At 44.7% G+C, this 17,069-nt stretch overlaps 1 protein-coding gene across 5 annotated transcripts in view; it reads right to left on the reverse strand.

Annotated features, from left to right (window-relative positions):
• Nucleotides 1-16,731, reverse strand: part of TMEM266 (transmembrane protein 266) — a 65,217-nt gene extending 48,486 nt beyond the window's left edge. For 2 of the 5 annotated variants that reach the window (XM_033161356.1, XM_033161354.1), the window contains exons 1-2: nt 16,437-16,730; nt 4,336-4,524 (exon numbers count right to left, since the gene is read on the reverse strand). In XM_033161356.1, coding sequence (XP_033017247.1) covers nt 4,336-4,524; nt 16,437-16,471 — 224 coding nt within the window. In that variant the 5' untranslated portion in view covers nt 16,472-16,730. Of the gene's footprint in view, nt 1-4,335; nt 4,525-16,436 lie in introns of all 5 variants that reach the window. The other 3 variants (XM_033161359.1, XM_033161355.1, XM_033161358.1) reach the window with 3 other exon arrangements.
• Nucleotides 16,732-17,069: the final 338 nt, after the last annotated feature.

Raw genomic sequence — 17,069 nt, forward strand, 5'->3', positions numbered from 1 at the left:
TCTGGATAGGCTCTCTTGAGTTGAGGGTCTGAATTGTGATTCTGCTCCTGCTTGGAAAGCCATTTCCAGAAAGTGGTGACTATTGCTCTGCTTCATGGCATCTAAGATATGTTGTCCAACAGAGTTGTTTCATCCATTATGCTTCTTAAGGTCTATCTGAAGCCACTGGGAGACACTATCCAGGGATGTTCACAGAGGCGCTGTCAATATGCAGAGGACACCAAGCTCTACATTTCCTTTTCACGCAACCCAGGTGGAGCCAGTAAGCATTCTAAACCAGTGCTTAAAGCTCATAATGATGTGGTTTTAATCTGGTTTAGTATTTTAACTTCTGTGTGTTTTAAAGTATGGTTGTGAATTTTTCTCCGCTTTCTTGTTTTATCTTTTAGTAAACAGCTTTGAGGTATAAATCTTATGAAATAAATAAAAATAATGGATTGCATGAGGGCCAATATACAGAAGGTCAATCAGACAAGATGGAGGTACAGTTTCTGGTTTGTTTGTCTACCCAGTTAGGTGGTTTTAGACTGTTTTGGATCAGATTGCACTGTAAAAGGAACAGATTCAGAGTGTGGCGGTACCCTTAGATCCAACACTGTCACTTGAGATATCGATGGACTATTCTTCTTTTTTAAAAAAAATTATTCAATTTCTGTACCACCCTCCATCCAAAGATCACAGGGCGATTTACAATACAAATTGTAATGAGGAGATTAGTGAGAACTGGCAGATATAAACTTATCACACCAGTATTTTGTCATGGCTTCCAGTCGGAGGCTGTATGGTTCTGAACACCAGTTTCTGGAAACTGAAGGAGGGGAGAGGGGTCTTGTGCTTGAATCCTGCTTGCTGGTTTCCCATTGGGGCATCCGCTGGGCCACTGTGAGAGCAGGATGCTGGCCTAACCCAGCAGACTCTTCTTATGTTCTTACTGAAGAGTGGGCTGCAAGTTGCCTTGATCTTATGGGAAAAGGGGGGATAGAAACGTTTCAAATAGATGACCCATTGGTAAGTATACTGAAGGTCTTGGATAGAATTTTGGAGTTTGGTCGAGTAGCAGGCTTCAAGTTAAATAAAAATAAAACAAAAATGGTGGCAAAAATACGGCAGAACAACAAAATAAGGATTTACAACAAAAACAGAATTGTCAATAGAGAAAAAAGTGAAATATTGGGGGGTATGGCTGACAGAAAAAAATATAAACTTTTAAAAGATAACTATATTAACACTTGGAAAGAAATGAAGAGAAATCTGGAGGTATGGGGGAGAATGAATTTATCACTGTGGGAAAGGATATTAGTAATAAAAATGAATGTATTGCCAATAATGTTATTTTTCTTCTAGTTGATCCCAGTAGTCAGTGGAACAGGACACTTAAAACAATGGCAGAAATATATTTCTAAATTTCTCTGTCAGGGGAAGAAACCGAGGATAAAGTATAAATTGTTAACAGACACTAAGGAAAGAGGTGGCTTCTCCCTGCCAGATCTGAGATTATATTACCGGGTATGAGGCTGGCTGCAGGAGTGGATTGGTTTAAAGAATGTGGATATTCTGAATTTAGGTGGTCACAATAATAGATTTGGTTGGCATGCATATCTATGGTATGAAAAGACAAAAGTGCGTAAAGGTTTCCTAAACCATTTGGAAAAAAAATTAATTTACTTGGTGTAGAAGAAACTTGGTGTAGAAGCATGATCACTGCAGATGGTGACAGCAGTCACAAAATTAGAAGACGCCTGCTTCTTGGGAGAAAAGCAATGACAAACCTAGACAGCATCTTAAAAAGCAAAGACATCACCTTGCCGACAAAGGTCCGTATAGTTAAAGCTATGGTTTTCCCAGTAGTAATGTACGGAAGTGAGAGCTGGACCATCAAGAAGGCTGATCGCCGAAGAATTGATGCTTTTGAATTATGGTGCTGGAGGAGACTCTTGAGAGTCCCATGGACTGCAAGAAGATCAAACCTATCCATTCTGAAGGAAATCAGCCCTGAGTGCTCATTGGAAGGACAGATCCTGAAGTTGAGGCTCCAGTACTTTGGCCACCTCATGAGAAGAGAAGACTCCCTAGAAAAGACCCTGATGTTGGGAAAGATGGAGGGCACAAGGAGAAGGGGACGACAAAGGATGAGATGGTTGGACAGTGTTCTCGAAGCTACTAACATGAGTTTGGCCAAACTGCGAGAGGCAGTGAAGGATAGGCGTGCCTGGCGTGCTCTGGTCCATGGGGTCACGAAGAGTCGGACACGACTGAACGACTGAACAACAATAAAGAAGAAATATAAAAACTTACTGGAACAGAAAACACCTTGGTGGATCTCCCCACTGGAAGCAATATATGTGAAAAAACTTAATGCAAAAAGGGAGTGGGGAACTTATAAAAGAGTTGCTATTTGAAGCAAAAGATCAATTGAGAATACTGTAAAAAAATGAGGATGTTTGGTGACAGACTGGCTACAATACCACCAATTAAATGATGTGTATATGAAGGATAAAAGGAATGGTTTTAATACAGAAATTTTGAGGTTTGAAAAAGAACTATTGGAGAATAATGTTAAACTGATTTCAAAAATTTATAACCTACTGTTAGAATGGTACACTAAAGAGGAAGAAGTGAAATCAGTAATGATACAATGGGCAAGGGATATTGGACATAATATACAATTGGCATGATGGGAAAAATATGGAGGGAAGATTTAAAACTTACAGCATGTTGTATTGTTGAAAAAGATTTAGAAAATGATGTATCGCTGGTACCTCCGACTAAACTAGCAAAAATGTATAGAACTGCTACAGATACATGTTGGAAGTGTACAGAGAAGGGAGGCACATTTTACCACTTGTGGTGGACGTGCAAAAAAACAAAAGCATATTGGGAAATGATTTATGATGAGTTGAAAAAAATGTTTAAAATAACTTTTGTAAAAAAAAAAAAAAACCCTGAAGCTTTCTTACTAGGAATTTTAGGTCCAGAAATACCTAAGAAGCAGAAGGGACCATTTATGTATGCTACAACAGCTGCGCAGGTGCTACTTGCCCAAAGATGGAAGGAGGGCAATTTACCTACAAAAGAAGAATGGCTGATAAAGATGAAGGACTATGCCGAATTGGCGGAAATGACTGGGAAAATCAGAGATCAAGAGGATAATAAATTTAATAAAGAATGGGGAATTTTATTAAGTTACTTGAAAGTACCCTGTAAAGAACTGAAAACATTGGCAGGATGTGAGGTTTCTGTAGTGGCTTCTCACGAGTAAAGAGTCCTGACTCCGACTCCTCTTATATTTTTCTGGTTTTCCTCCTCTAAAAGCTGGGAGGGGGTGCTGGAGTGAGAGCAGAGGAGGCAGCAGTGGCGGAGGGACTGGGAGAGGGAGAAGGAAAGGAAGGAAGGAAGGGGTGAAAGAGAGAGGGGGGGAGGGAGAAGGAAAGGAAGGAAGGAAGGAAGGAAGGAAGGAAGGAAGGAAGGAAGGGGTGAAAGAGAGAGAGAGAAAGAAAGAAAGAGGGAGAAGGAAAGGAAGGAATGGGCGAAAGAGAAAGAAAGAAAGAGGGAAAAGGAAAGGAAGGAAGGAAGGAAGGAGAGAGAGGGAGGGAGGGAGAAGGAAGGGGTGAAAGAGAGAAAGAAAGAAAGAGGGAGAAGGAAAGGAAGGAAGGTGCTGAGCCGGGCTCGCGCTTTGCTTGGGAGGATTTCGGGCTGCTTGCCCCTCCCCCGCCGCTGGGAGCCATGGCTCTGGCAGAGGCATCCCTCCGCTCGACGGATCTCGCTGCAGTCAGTGCCTTCGCTCCATAGGATGCACAGACATTTTCCCTTCCTTTTTGGGAGGGAAAAAGTGCATCTTATGGAGCGAAAAATAGGGTAATTGGGGCGACGGAAATGTCGTTGCCCCCTCCTTGCTAGCCTGGCTGGGTGAGTGTCTGGGCTCTGGAACACCCCCCACCCCCCCAGCCCTCTCCTCTCCAGGCTTCCCTCCTGCCTTTCGTTTCCGCTGGATGCGGTCCCGCTCTCCTCGCGGTGCTGGGGCCCTGTGTCCTTTGACAGCCCCTGCACTGCCCAGCTGGTCTCTGACGGTTCCCTGACGCAGGATTTTAAAAACACTTGCAATGAAGCAAGACTTATGCTAAAATTGAGATTTAAGAAAATATGGAGAACACGGTATGATGCAGTTTGAAAATAATATCTGGAGAAACCATGGAGGGGTGGAGGGAAGTTTGGGGATTCTGAGAATCCTATTTGTAAAATGATTATGATTTGTGTATGATGACAAATGTTAAAAGTGAAAATGAATTTATTTTTTTTAAAGAAAGGTTTCAAATAAATATGTCATTTTGCACTTACCCTTCTCTTTGGTACTCCTCGTCCAAATTTGACAAGAGTTGGGAACCTGCTACAGACAGATCTAGTGCAGCTAGTGGTAAATCCCGATAAGCAAAATTAACAAGCTGTACAGGTGCTATGCTTTTGGTCTCTTCTTCTATTTGCTGAGATATTATTTCAACTTCTGAAATTCCGCCTTCTATAGGAGGCCTAAACAAATAAAGTCAACAGAAATGAGGAACAAAAAACAGAACATACACGATCACCAAAAATGGCAAGCTATATACCACAACTGGCACCACTCAAATTTTATTTTATATAATAAGCTGTGCAAGCATCCTTTGTAATGCAGTACAGAGAATATAAATAGGATTATCTACTTATACATATACAGTAATTCTTTCTGCACAGCCGTCAAAAGAGACTACCACTCATGGAGGAGGGCAAAATATTATCCAAGATATGAGACTGAAACCTCTGCTTGAAAATATTCCTGTGAATGGACACAGAATGTACAAATGTATCAGGGCACTCAGTTTAAATCTCAAAAGGTCTGAGGTGATGCAAGACCTCTTCCAGATTATGGTGGTTAATGGAACTGTCATGAATAAACTGTGTCTGGGTCTTACATGCTAATCTAGTCATTGTCAGGTACTTGGGCTCAGGTAAAAGATCTCAAGGCTCAGGACACAATTTTAAAGTGCTTATTTGGAAGTATAGAGGCCTTTTGGCAAATTAAGATGGTGGGCAGCTGGGGTTTGCCCTTTTGAGGGCACCCATCTGCCCTGAAATCAAACTAAAAAAGAAAAATGTAAAGCTTAAAAAAGGGAGAGGGAAAGGGCCTGGACTCAGAAGACCCATGGTGACATTCCTCAAAAACAGTTCAGTGATCTGCATATACAAAAATATATCTTGTATATCTTGTTTTATATCCAACAGAACCGATGAGAAAGCTGAGGAGAGCTGCACACCAGGCCCTAGGAGGGAGGGATTCGATTCCCCATAAATCTAGACAAAAGCCTCTCTTCCGGTTTGACTCACAATGGGATGTAGTTACAGATCTCTTTATAATTAGATATTATATGAGAAAATGCATGAAAGCACCTTCCAGTGTCCTAAAAGCAGCCATGGAGGGAGAAATTTAGACTGGGGCTGGGATGCTGGGGGAGGAGGGTGATTCTTTAACACCTGATTTACATCACACATCTCGCTGGAGAGGGGACGGAGAGGTACCCCAAATTCTCCCCCACACTTAATAGCAGATCAAGCAGTTGAAATTTAAAATGGGGATACCTACAGGGGATACCTGCCCCCCCCCCGTCGGATGCTTTAAAGACATGATACCAGAAGACTCAACCATAAATCTTCAGCACCACCTCCAGTTTGGGCTGCAGTAACACAGGGCAGCTTTTTAGTTGTTGTTTTTAGCAACTGCTGGGTGTTTTATTCAGATTTTCTCAAGGGGAGGGGAGGGAAGAAAAGGAAATAGTGACTATAAAAAGGCATGTTTCTTTCCTTAAGGAAGCAGCCACAAGAATGCTTTGCACCCCAGCTTTTCCTTTATAATTTGGCTGCAGACATTCCTCTCTGAAGCAGGTGATCAAAATCCTGATACAGTACAGTACTTTGTTTGGAGAAACTAGAAAAAGGAGGAGCCAATCAGAGCACAAGGTGTTCTGTTTTCTTAACCATCTGTGTTCCTAGATTACAATGGAAAGAGAACAGCGCCTGGATTACTACATAGGAAGAGCAGATTAGAAAACTAGAAATTCAACAGGGGCATTTTGAAAAAGCATGTTTGTTTGTTTGTTTGTTTGTTTTAAAAAAGTCACCTGTACTCAGGGCCGTCTCAAAGGGATTGTGCGCCCTGGCGCGACGATCCCTCGGCGCCCCCGGTGGGCCGCCTCTCCGCCCACCTCCCTCCCGCGCTGGCCGCCCCTCGGGAGGGGGGGGTGGGCGAGCGGGGGATGGGGGCGTGGCGCTGCAAGCCGGCCACCCTCCGGCGCCCCAGCTGGAGCGCTGGGAAGGGCGCGCAAAGCCCCACGCTGCTCCAGCGCCACGTCCATCATCCCCCGAGGGGCGGCCAGCGCGGGAGGGAGGCGGGCGAGCGGGGGATGAGGGGCGTGGCGCTGGAGCGGCGCGGAGCTTTGCGCGCCCTTCCCAGCACTCCAGCTGGGGCTCCGGAGGGTGGCCGGCTTGCAGCGCCACGCCCCTCATCCCCCACTCGCCCACCTCCCTCCCGCGCTGGCCGCCCCTCGGGGGATGATGGACGTGGCGCTGGAGCAGCGCGGGGCTTTGCGCGCCCTTCCCAGCGCTCTAGCTGGGGCTCCGGAGGGTGGCTGGCTTGGAGTGCCAGGCCCCTCATCCCCCGCCCCATAGGGGCGGGGGCAGGTTGGGGAGGGGGCGCCCGGTATGCCGGCGGGCTCGCGGGGGCGCCCCTGGGGGGCCTGGCGCCCTGGTGCACCGCGCCACCTGCCCCTATGAATGAGACGGCTCTGCCTGTACTCTAACTAAGTAAATACTACACTCTTCTTGTTAAGACCAACCTTGCGGAATCTGGTGTCCTCCAGATGTTATGAACTACAATTCCCATCAGACCCAGTCAGGATAGTCAATTGTCAGGGATTATGGGATAATTTTTGTTTCTTCCTGTACTCACCCTTGTGTATTGAGGCTCGCCCGCTGCTAGGGGGCACAGAGAGGAACGATTACTGGTATTCTTTGATTCTGCCTACTTCAGCAAAGGCTAGTTTACTCCTTCCTCCTGCTCAGAATGATGTAGGACACAGACTGATTCCTCTGAGCTTGCCATTAATCATCTTTCTCCCGAAGGATTGCTTCCAGCAAAACTGTGAGAAGTGGGAAGTGCCTGTCCCACTTCAGGACAAAGAGAGCATCCAGTAGCCTTTCGCCAAAATCTGCAGTGACACTGGAATACTTTCTGCAGTCAGGACCTCTCATTCTGCTACAAGCAATCTTTCTCTTATGGACAGTGGGAGGAGAGAGACAGAAAGATAGACAGACAAGCTTGTTTTATAGGTAAAGTGGAAAGATATCAATCTCTGATCCAGAAAAAATTGAGTTCTGGGTTACTACCACTTAACATGCCTAAGCATTAGTCTCTCCTTAACCTCCCATTTTAATTATTCTCACACCTAAAGGAAGTACCGTAATAAAGGCCCAGGAGGGCTCACTTACTTAATTGCATAGCTATCCAAGAAGGTGCACTCTGCTGTCTTTGTCTGCCCTCCACCCCTGCTGAGCAAAACAAGAGTCCCCAGATGACAAGAGGGTGACAACGGAGCATGCCCTTCTTCATTGCCAGTATTACATAGACATTCCAACCAGGTTTATCCAACCCATCTTATATAAGTTTCCTGGGCATTCAGAACAACACAACATCTCCCTGTTACTACAGGACAAAAGCTCAGAAGTCACATATTCAGTTGCCAGATTTTGCGTTGCCATGATAGATATTCGTCAAAGGATGGTCTATGCTACAATTCAGTCCTAAATTGAAGGCTCATATTGTTAGATCCGCACTTCTGAAGCCCCATCCCATATAGCTGATTTAAGTGGTCTTTTTAAATTTTCTTATCAGTTTTTAGCCATCCTTTATTTATGCTTAATTAAGTATTCTATGTATATGCTTTAAGCTATGTTTGGTCCTTGCTCCCATTTATTTAATAATTATTCACTTAGACTCATATTGTTATGCTGTTTATTTAGATACTTTGCTTATGCTGGTCTGTGACCTTAATAAAGTAAATTCATTCATTCATTCAAGAGGGTGTTGGAAGGGTGATAAGTGTTAAGAGGTGTGCTTCTTAGTGACAGTAGGATAAAAAGGTTTGCTCTGAAAGGGAGGAGCACCACCTGTTTAGAGGCAAATGCTGGTTCAGGGAATGCTTCTCGGCTACAATTCCCCTCGTCCCTAACTATTGGCCATGCTGACTGAGGCTGATGGAAATTGGACTCCAGCAACATCTTCAGGGCGCATCTGCTACCCTGGTGGCACAGGAATGGGGTCAAGTATGGCAGGATAAGGAATTTGGCATGTGGGCTGCAAGGAAATGGACATGAAGCAGAAATGAAGGTTAAAAATGGCCAAGTTGGATTTGTAATAAAAACATTAAACTATCACAGTATAAGCCACCACAATAGAAAAAGAGCAATAAGAAAAACAACCAGCAGAACTTAAAACCAACCAACCAACCAACCAACCAACCCATAAAGCAACATCAAAGCAATTTGCAGAGGATTCCAAAGGCTGGGGAAATCAGGTGGTCTTCATTTAGACATACTGTACATAGAATGCATTATAGTGGTCTAATCCGAGGCAGGGCTGCAACTGACACAGAAGCCTAAGGTGGAAGAAGGCACTCCATACCACAAAGGCAACCTGTGCCTCCAATGAATGCAAACTTGCTCCTCTGCAGAGTGTGCAATCTCATGCAGCACAGAGTCACCACCACTAACCTGGCAGATGAACTACCCATCCTAAGAGGACTGCTGCCTTGTCTGGACAGAGCTTCAGTATTGGCTCTCAACCAATCCATTTTTACCCCCAGTCAAACTTAACAGGCCTGGAGGGAACTGCAAAATATTAAGAAAACTGCAAAATATTAAGTAGTAATATACCCTTTCAGTTGGGTGGACCTAACTAGCTACAATAACATGATCAAATTATCTGAAGAAGTGTGCATGCACCAGAAAGCTCATACCAAGAACAAACTTAGTTGGTCTCTAAGGTGCTACTGGAAGGAATCTTTTTATTTTTTTATTTTGTTATGATCAAATTAGGCAAAATTGAGGCAGGCCAATAAACTATATTAATCTGGGGAAGAGGGAACTAAAGAAAATAGAGTCCGCCGTGTGTCTTACAGCATGTATCGTTCTCTTTCCCTTACATTTGGCAGTAAAAAAATAAATCCAGTGTGCGCTTGTGTTCCATTAAGAAAAAATGTTGAAGAAAGGCATGACACCCATGATCACTTCCCTGAAGCCTTTTTTAAATCTAAAATTAATTCCTCTCCTCCTCTGCCTATAGGATTGAATTTGTTTAGATATATACCAACTACCGTATTTTTCGCTCCATAGGGCACACCGGACCATAAGGCGCACCTTGTTTTTAGAGGAGGAAACAAGGAAAAAAAAAACATTTTTCTGGTTTTCCTCCTTTAAAAGCCCTGTTTTTTTGAGGATCAGCTCAAATTTGTGCAGCTTTTTTTGCCAAGGGAAAAGCCCTGTTTTTTTGAGGATCAGCTCAAAGTTTTGCAGCTTTTTTGCAAAGAGAAAAGCCCTGTTTTTTTGAGGATCAGCTCAGATTTGTGCAGCTTTTTTGCAAAGGGGGAAAAGTCAAGAGGAAAAGCCCCGTTTTTATGGGGTTCAACTCACATTTCTGCAGCTTCTTAAGGAAAGGGAGCCGTTTCTACAGTTTCCAGACAGATAATCTAATCAGCCAGTCACATGTCACTGGGGAAACAAACAACCTCCCTCTGCAGCACATTCAACAATGGAGGCCTGGGCAAGGGGGTGGGGCTGAAAGGGAGCCGGGGACTCTTATCTCTCTCCCGATCTCTTGCTGATCAGCTGCTGAGTGGGGTCCTTTCAACACCCCCTTTTTTCTTTGTTAAAAAAAAAAAGCACGATCTGCTTTTGGCCCCTGGGCAATTCGGTTCCAGGGACCACCATTCGCTCCATAAGACGCACAGATATTTCCTCTTACTTTTTAGGAGGAAAAAAGTGTGTCTTATGGAGCAAAAAATGCGGTACCTTTCAAGTGCTCAAAGCAGTGAACAAGATATAAAAGAAAGTTATCAACACAGAACTGTAAAATTATAGAACTACACTAGCAACAGAAAACCAACCAAAGGCCATTGTTCACCCCGGACACTGAGATCCAGCTCTGAGCGTCTTCTGGCTGTTCCCTCAATGCAAGAAGTGAAACTACAGGGAACCAGGCAGAGGGTCTCCTTGGTAGTCACATGTGCCCTGTGGAACACCCTCCCATCAAGGAAATAAACAGCTATCTGACTTTTAGAAGGCAGCCCTGTATTGGGAAGTTGTTAGTGTTTGCTGTCTTAAAAAGGTAAGGTAAAGGACCCCTGACATTTATGTGAACGACTCTGGGATTGAGGCACTCATCCTGCTTTACTGGCCAAGGGAGATGACGTTTGTCCGCAGGCAGTTTTTCTGGGTCATGTGGCCAGCATGACTAAGCCTATTCTGGCGAACCAGAGCAGTGCACAGAAACACCGTTTAACTTTCCGCTGGAGCGGTACCTATTTATCTACTTGCACTTTGACGTGCTTTCAAACTGCTAGGTTGGCAGGAGCAGGGACTGAGCAACAGGAGCTCACCCCGTCACGGGGATTCAAACCACCGACCTTCTGATCAGCAAGCCCTAGGCTCTGTGGTTTAGACCACAGCACCACCTGCATCCCTGTTTGCTGTCTTACAGTGTTTTAATTTGCTGGAAGCCACCCAGAGTGGCTGGGGCAACCCAGTCAGATGGGCAGAATGATGATGATGTTATTAATATAAAAAGGAAAGTTTTGCAGCCCCTTCTAAACCCAAGCAAGGATCTATTTTTTTTTTTTTTTCATTTTAACAGGCGGAAGACTTCAATTCAGCAGCCACTGCCATACAGGTCCCTTACCTTTTGCAAGGGAAAGAGAGCAAACAATGACATCTAACCAGAACACCTTGGCACCTGCAATTTGAAGATCCCAAGATTCATTCAACTTATAACTTGACCACAGGTGCACAAAACATCAGGCCTGTGAACTGGATGTGTGTTGAAGCATTCACAAGACCTCTGGTGAACTAAGCCTAGGTTGACCAAAGGACAGTGGGAATGTGATTAGAGCCACATATTTTAGTGGCCAGTAGGGATGAACAAGAACTCTCTGATGAGACTACTCATTTTTAATTAATTAAATCACATCTCAAATATCTGTAACTTACACCTCCCATTGCCCAAGTCACTGTTTTCATCACTTGAGAGTATCAACCATCTATTTGGAAACCAAGGCAATAAGGCTCAAACTTCAGGTTCTCCAGATTACTTCCCACCTTACAGTTTTAGTGGGTTCGCAAACATTTAGTGCAAGAACTACAGTTAATCCCAAGAACTGGTGGTGTGTGATTTTCAGCGCAAGTGTCCCCCAGATAAAGCTATGCCTCTGATTAATGAGGTACAGGGTTCACTTTGTGTACCTTAGTGTGTGCCTGCTAAAGTAACACTTCTTAAAGGAAAAAAATGTTTTTTTTCTGAATGCTGGTGCCCAGTTTGCTCTTGCTTTGAGCCTCTGGGACCTTGCATTCCACTACTCATCTACAGTCCATCCGCGAAAGAGAGAGACTAGGTAAGTGAAGCAAGTGTGTGGAGACTCCTAGCGGCAGTGATGTCAAAGTCTGGCTGGCACTCGCCACATAAGAGAAACACACACACACACGAAATATGCTTATCCAAATAAAAGCATTTAGACTGAGACAACAGGTGCTTCAAACCAGAGCAGTACAAAGAAATGATGCCAGATTTATTCCCATGCTCTGCAGCTGCTCATAGATGTAAAGCAAGAGCATTGTCATTCCGCACACGCACACACAAACATACCACCCGCACAGAGAGGGAGGAACAACAACTCTAAAAGGTTCTTTTACAAACTATATAAAACTCACTGATGGCTGGGAAGGCACAGAGTCCATGTGCCCTTAGGCGAAAGGGCACAGGCAGTGACAACACAGAAAGGGGAGAACTGTGAAAAGAAGGAAAACCAAGAAGGAAGAGGCAAAGAGGGAGAAGGAGAAGAAGAAAAAAGAAGAACCCCTGCAGGGTCAAAAACACGGTAAGAGTAGTAAGTAATTTACAAATTGCTTGCTGAGTTGAGAGATGGTCCATTCATATGTTTTTGATATACAGCACCTACAATGAAAGTCAATGGAGGTTCAACTATCAGGAGCAAGTGGGTTTTCTGCCCTTATCTTTTGTTTGCACTCCAGAGGGGTGTTGCATAGGCAATGCTGGGAAACACAGACCCCTCCCTGACAATGGAAAGGGGAGGGACCTGGTACAAAAGCTACCATGAGGATGTGCCTGAAAAGGAACCGAAGCAGCTAATATTCTCTTCTGCACAGTCTCTTCACCACATGCCCTGGTCAGCACTTTATACAGATGAGAATGTTTCGTTGACCTCCTGAACACGTGATTGGCACTCTCCATCTCCGTCCTAGGAGGGACACAGGAGCAGAATCACCACTTCTGTGTGAGTACAAAAATATATTGACATTACTATATACATATTTTACTTGTAGGGACACTGAAAGGTCTGCTTATTTCAGCAGCATGCAAAATGTGAGCTTTGTGGATCCTTTCATTTCTCAGTGAAGTGGGGTTTTGGTTTGTTTTTTTAAAGGGAGGAGGGTGGGGAGAACCAAGATGGGATACAACCCAGACATTTTTACATGCAGGCTTCTTGTCTGCACATCTTTTAAGCTTTGTGGCCAAACTGATTGGAGCTGATGTCCTCAGGAGTCTTGTGGCTTCCCTCTTTAATATATAAAGCCTGCTTTGCTTTAAGTCAAGATTGTGGCTCAAGCCTGTGAAGTTGGGCTGGCAGTTATTATGATTCAGCAAAGTGTAGCCCTTTCTGTGATGCAACTGCAGAGGTAACTGCACACAGTCCAGCCGAAATGCAAACACCGTAGTCTTTATTTGGAAAGAACTTTGGAATGCCAGAACCATTTGGGTAACAAAAGTTCTGGAATGCTCATCTGTATCTGGCTGCTTACAGAGTGCAAGAAGAATTTTGACGACACCATCTCACTCCCTTGTGTGCTCATCAATAGAAATGCATTCAGTGAAAACGGGGGGAAGAGTGGGAGATGTACTTTTTAAACCAATAGTTTTTCTAACGCTGAACATAGTTCTGTTTATGAAAGGAGCAGGGTGCAGGTGGCCTGTTGTATGCACAGACTTATTCAGGTTCCCTGAAACAATCCTATTTCTGTGATTTTACTTTAGTAGAACTTAAAAGCTTGCATTTTTACTTTCCGCAACACAGCAACAAGATGGTTCAGCTAAAAAAACATTGTTTCACTGCTTTACCAAGGATTAGGGAAGAAGAGAGTTGTTTCCTTATAATCAGGGTAGGAAACCTGTGAGCCCACAGGCCAGTCTCCCCAAACTACCACCAGGCCGTACTCCTCAGCAGGTCCAGCAGGGACATTGGGGCTCGCTCAGCTGGGGGAGGGGAGCCCCCCCCAGCTGAGTCTTGCAAAAGAGCCCCAGGTCCTGAGGGGCTCGCTCAGCTGGGGGCAGGAGACCCGCAAGGCGCTGGGGTGAAAGCGCCTCAGCTGCCGTGGTGAAAGCCGAGTCAGTTTCACCCCATGCCTCACCAACTGAGGCCAATGCAGATTCTCTCAACATTGCGGTTGATCGCCAAACTGCGATGTTTGGGTGGAGATACATCGCAGTGTTGAAAATCCAACATCGCCCAATCCTAAATCAAATAGAAAGAAATAATTTCTCAGGAGGTACAGAAAAGTTAATCTAAATGGGAGAATAAAGACATCAAGTTGGAGATCCAGCAGATATTTATTAAAAACATACTAAGAGAGCTGTGGCTAGTGCTTCTCTTTGGCACCTATGAATATGTCAAACAGTGCAATCCTATACATGCCTATTCAAAAGTAGAACCTACTGAGTTCAACAGGACTCCTGGAAAGTGTGTATAAAATTTCATGTGACAAGACAAAGGAAAATCATTTTGAAATGCCAGCCATTTCAAAAGAGAAAGAAATGCCCTCTCAAATGTGGCCTCTACCTTTTCCACACACAAAATTGATGAAATGTCAAATTGTAGCTCCTGATTAAATTATTTTACAGACTTAGCTTCCTTCTGGAAATGCAATATACAGACCTCAGGAGGTTGTGGACTTTCCTTCCCTGGAGGTTTTTAAGCAGAGGTTGGGTGGCCATCTGTCATGGATGCTTTAGCTGAGATTCCTGCATTGCAGGGGGTTGGACTAGATTTCCCTTGGGGGTCCCTTCCAACTCTACGATTCTATGATTCTATGACTAAGGGCTAAGTAAACATTAAAGCAAGGATGGACCCTTGTGTTTCCACCATGTGTTGGTGGAAAGGCATCTGCGTTTGGAGAAGCGGGGAGGTGACAATCTGGCAAGCATGACACCTGGGCCTCCAACTCGCTCCAGGGAGCAAATTTTTAACTGCAGTTTCAGCCACCCCAAATTCCTTCTATTGTCACACAAGAGATGCAGTTGATATGCAGTGAAGATAGAAGGACCTGGTGTGCTGCAGCATATGAAGTGGCTTTAGATAAGACCACTTTCCATGGCACTCAGGCTCCATGAAGTCATTCCCTCCCAGTCCTGCAGTGCTTGGTCATATTGGGCAAGAAGAACAACCACAGTCACAGTCACTGCTTTGAGATTTCCAGCTCACACTTGTCAAGATACAAAATGAAATCCCTAGGGACCCTGGAAGCTCTCTTATATCAGGTCAGACTACACTATTATTGTCTTCTCTGACTAGCAGTAGCTCTTTGCAGAGCTAGCCAAAAATCTGTCCCATCATCAACTACCTAGTCCTTTTGAAACTGAGAGATACAGGGATTGAATCTAGAATTGTGTGCAAAGCACATGATGCACCACTGAGCTCCAATCCCTACTTGATAAACCATCCTGGGATAAATATTGGGAAGGAATGTGTGTAAATTCCTGAAATTTTAATATAAACACACACACACCACTTGGAGACAATGGCAGTCTTAAGACCTTTCAAGGCATCCAAGATTGATCCTTAAGAGCAGTGTTCTCCAACCTTGGGCCTCCAGCTGTTTTTGGCCTACAGCTCCCATCATCCCTAGCTAGCAAGGCCAGTGGTCAGGGATGATGGGAGTTGTAGGCCAAAAACAGCTGGAGGCCCAAGGTTGGGGAACACTGCTCAAGAGGATGACTTTGCCAAGCATGAAACATCAAGACCCGTTCAAATTCAGATCTGAAATATGCGGTTAGGATAGCAAATTCACACCATTCTGAGAGTGCCAAAGAAGTGGAAACTCCATTTCTTTTATCTCTTTTCCATGACTCTGCCACAAAAGGCACAAGGCATGCATTTGGAGGTCACATGGCTTACCACACATGGCAGAACACTGCTTTGCTTCTGCTGGCTCACACTGGGAGGAAACAAACAATGATTCCTAGGCTTAGCATTATATCCAAACCAGGGGTTTCACTCCCAACAAACCAAGATTGGTAGCCAAAGTCCCCCCCCCACCCCACCCCTGCGCAAGAAGCTGCAAGAAGAAACAAACAAACCAGGTCCCTGGGTTCAGACACAACACAATGCCAGATGCTGTAGTTTGCTTCCCCCGCATACTAGCAGAAGGGGGAAAAAATTCAACAACTTTGCTGAAGCCTCCCTCAAAGTAGATCAACAACTTTTGGTCTTCCTCCCCCAAAAAAGCAACTTTGGTCTATCCAATGGGTAGATCACTGCAAGTGTTTTTATAGTGGGAGTTGATCGCAGTCTCTTGGAAGTTGGACATCCCTGCTTTAAGCAATTAACAATGATTTAGTGCAGGGGTCCCCAAACTTACCCGGCCTCGGGCCGGTTCCCCTGGCGCCGATCGTGCAGCGGGCCGGAGGGCGGGGGAGCGCGCGCCCATACACGCACGCACTTGGTTTTTCTTGTGCACTTCTGGCGCAGCGTGGCGCTGGAAGTAGCTTGTGCTTGTGCGCAGGGCCTCCGCAGACCCGAATGTGTGCCAGAAATGATGTGTGCGCAAGCTATTTCCAGCACCACGCCGACCCGAAGATGGGCAACCGCACCGCACCATGCCGGTAAGAGCGGGCGGTGGGGGCTGTACAATTTGCTTGCGTGGGCTGCATCTGGCCCACGGGCCTTAGTTTGGAGATGTCCGATTTAGTGTGATTTGCAAACTTGGTCAGCACAGTCCAAAGGGTGCTTCAGATACTGGAAGAGTGAACCAGAATTCCAGAAAATGACCCAAGATTATTATTATTTTAAATGAAGCCCACTATTACTGGCCCCGGTAGACCCAACTCCATTAAGACGCATAGATTACCATACCTTTGCACCATAGTGGTGACCTTGGCTTCAGGCATCTCACCTAATGCTGCAGAAAGATTCCATTAGTCATAGGATAAATCCGCCATCTATTGAACTAAAGTGGAACACTTTTGAAGCCCATTGTGCCGCTGTGAAGTTCTGCTGCCCTTTTCATTTAATAGATGAGTAGATTTCCAGAGATAAACAAAGCTCCATTCACATCTGGAAGCACAGCAGAAAATGTCATTAGGAAAGCAGACATTGTGCATCTTTTCAATGAAAAGTGCCCCTGCAAGTTAGGGGAGTACAGCAAGTATTTCAGTCTTATTTAGTCTCCATAGAACTTGGATAGGAAACTTGAAGTCAAGTTCCAGCACAGCCACATGCACTTTTCACCCTGGAGGAAATAATGTTTTACAGAAGTTCTTGACCAATTCTGTCCACAAATACTGGTATTTCAATATTTAATTTTGAAAGAATTTCCAAATAAAGCTCTCACAGTTGGAAGATTTAGACTAAGAGAGAAGGGAGGGGTAGGTTATAAAAGTGGGAAAATATGAGCCATTATAGTAACCCATGCAACTGTTCTCATCCATCCAGAAGCCTTGCCTCCTCCCCAAGAAAGCGCCCGCTCCACACTGTCCACAGAGACCT

Source organism: Lacerta agilis, chromosome 9 (genome assembly GCF_009819535.1).
Source record: "Lacerta agilis isolate rLacAgi1 chromosome 9, rLacAgi1.pri, whole genome shotgun sequence".
Lineage (NCBI taxonomy): Eukaryota > Metazoa > Chordata > Lepidosauria > Squamata > Lacertidae > Lacerta > Lacerta agilis.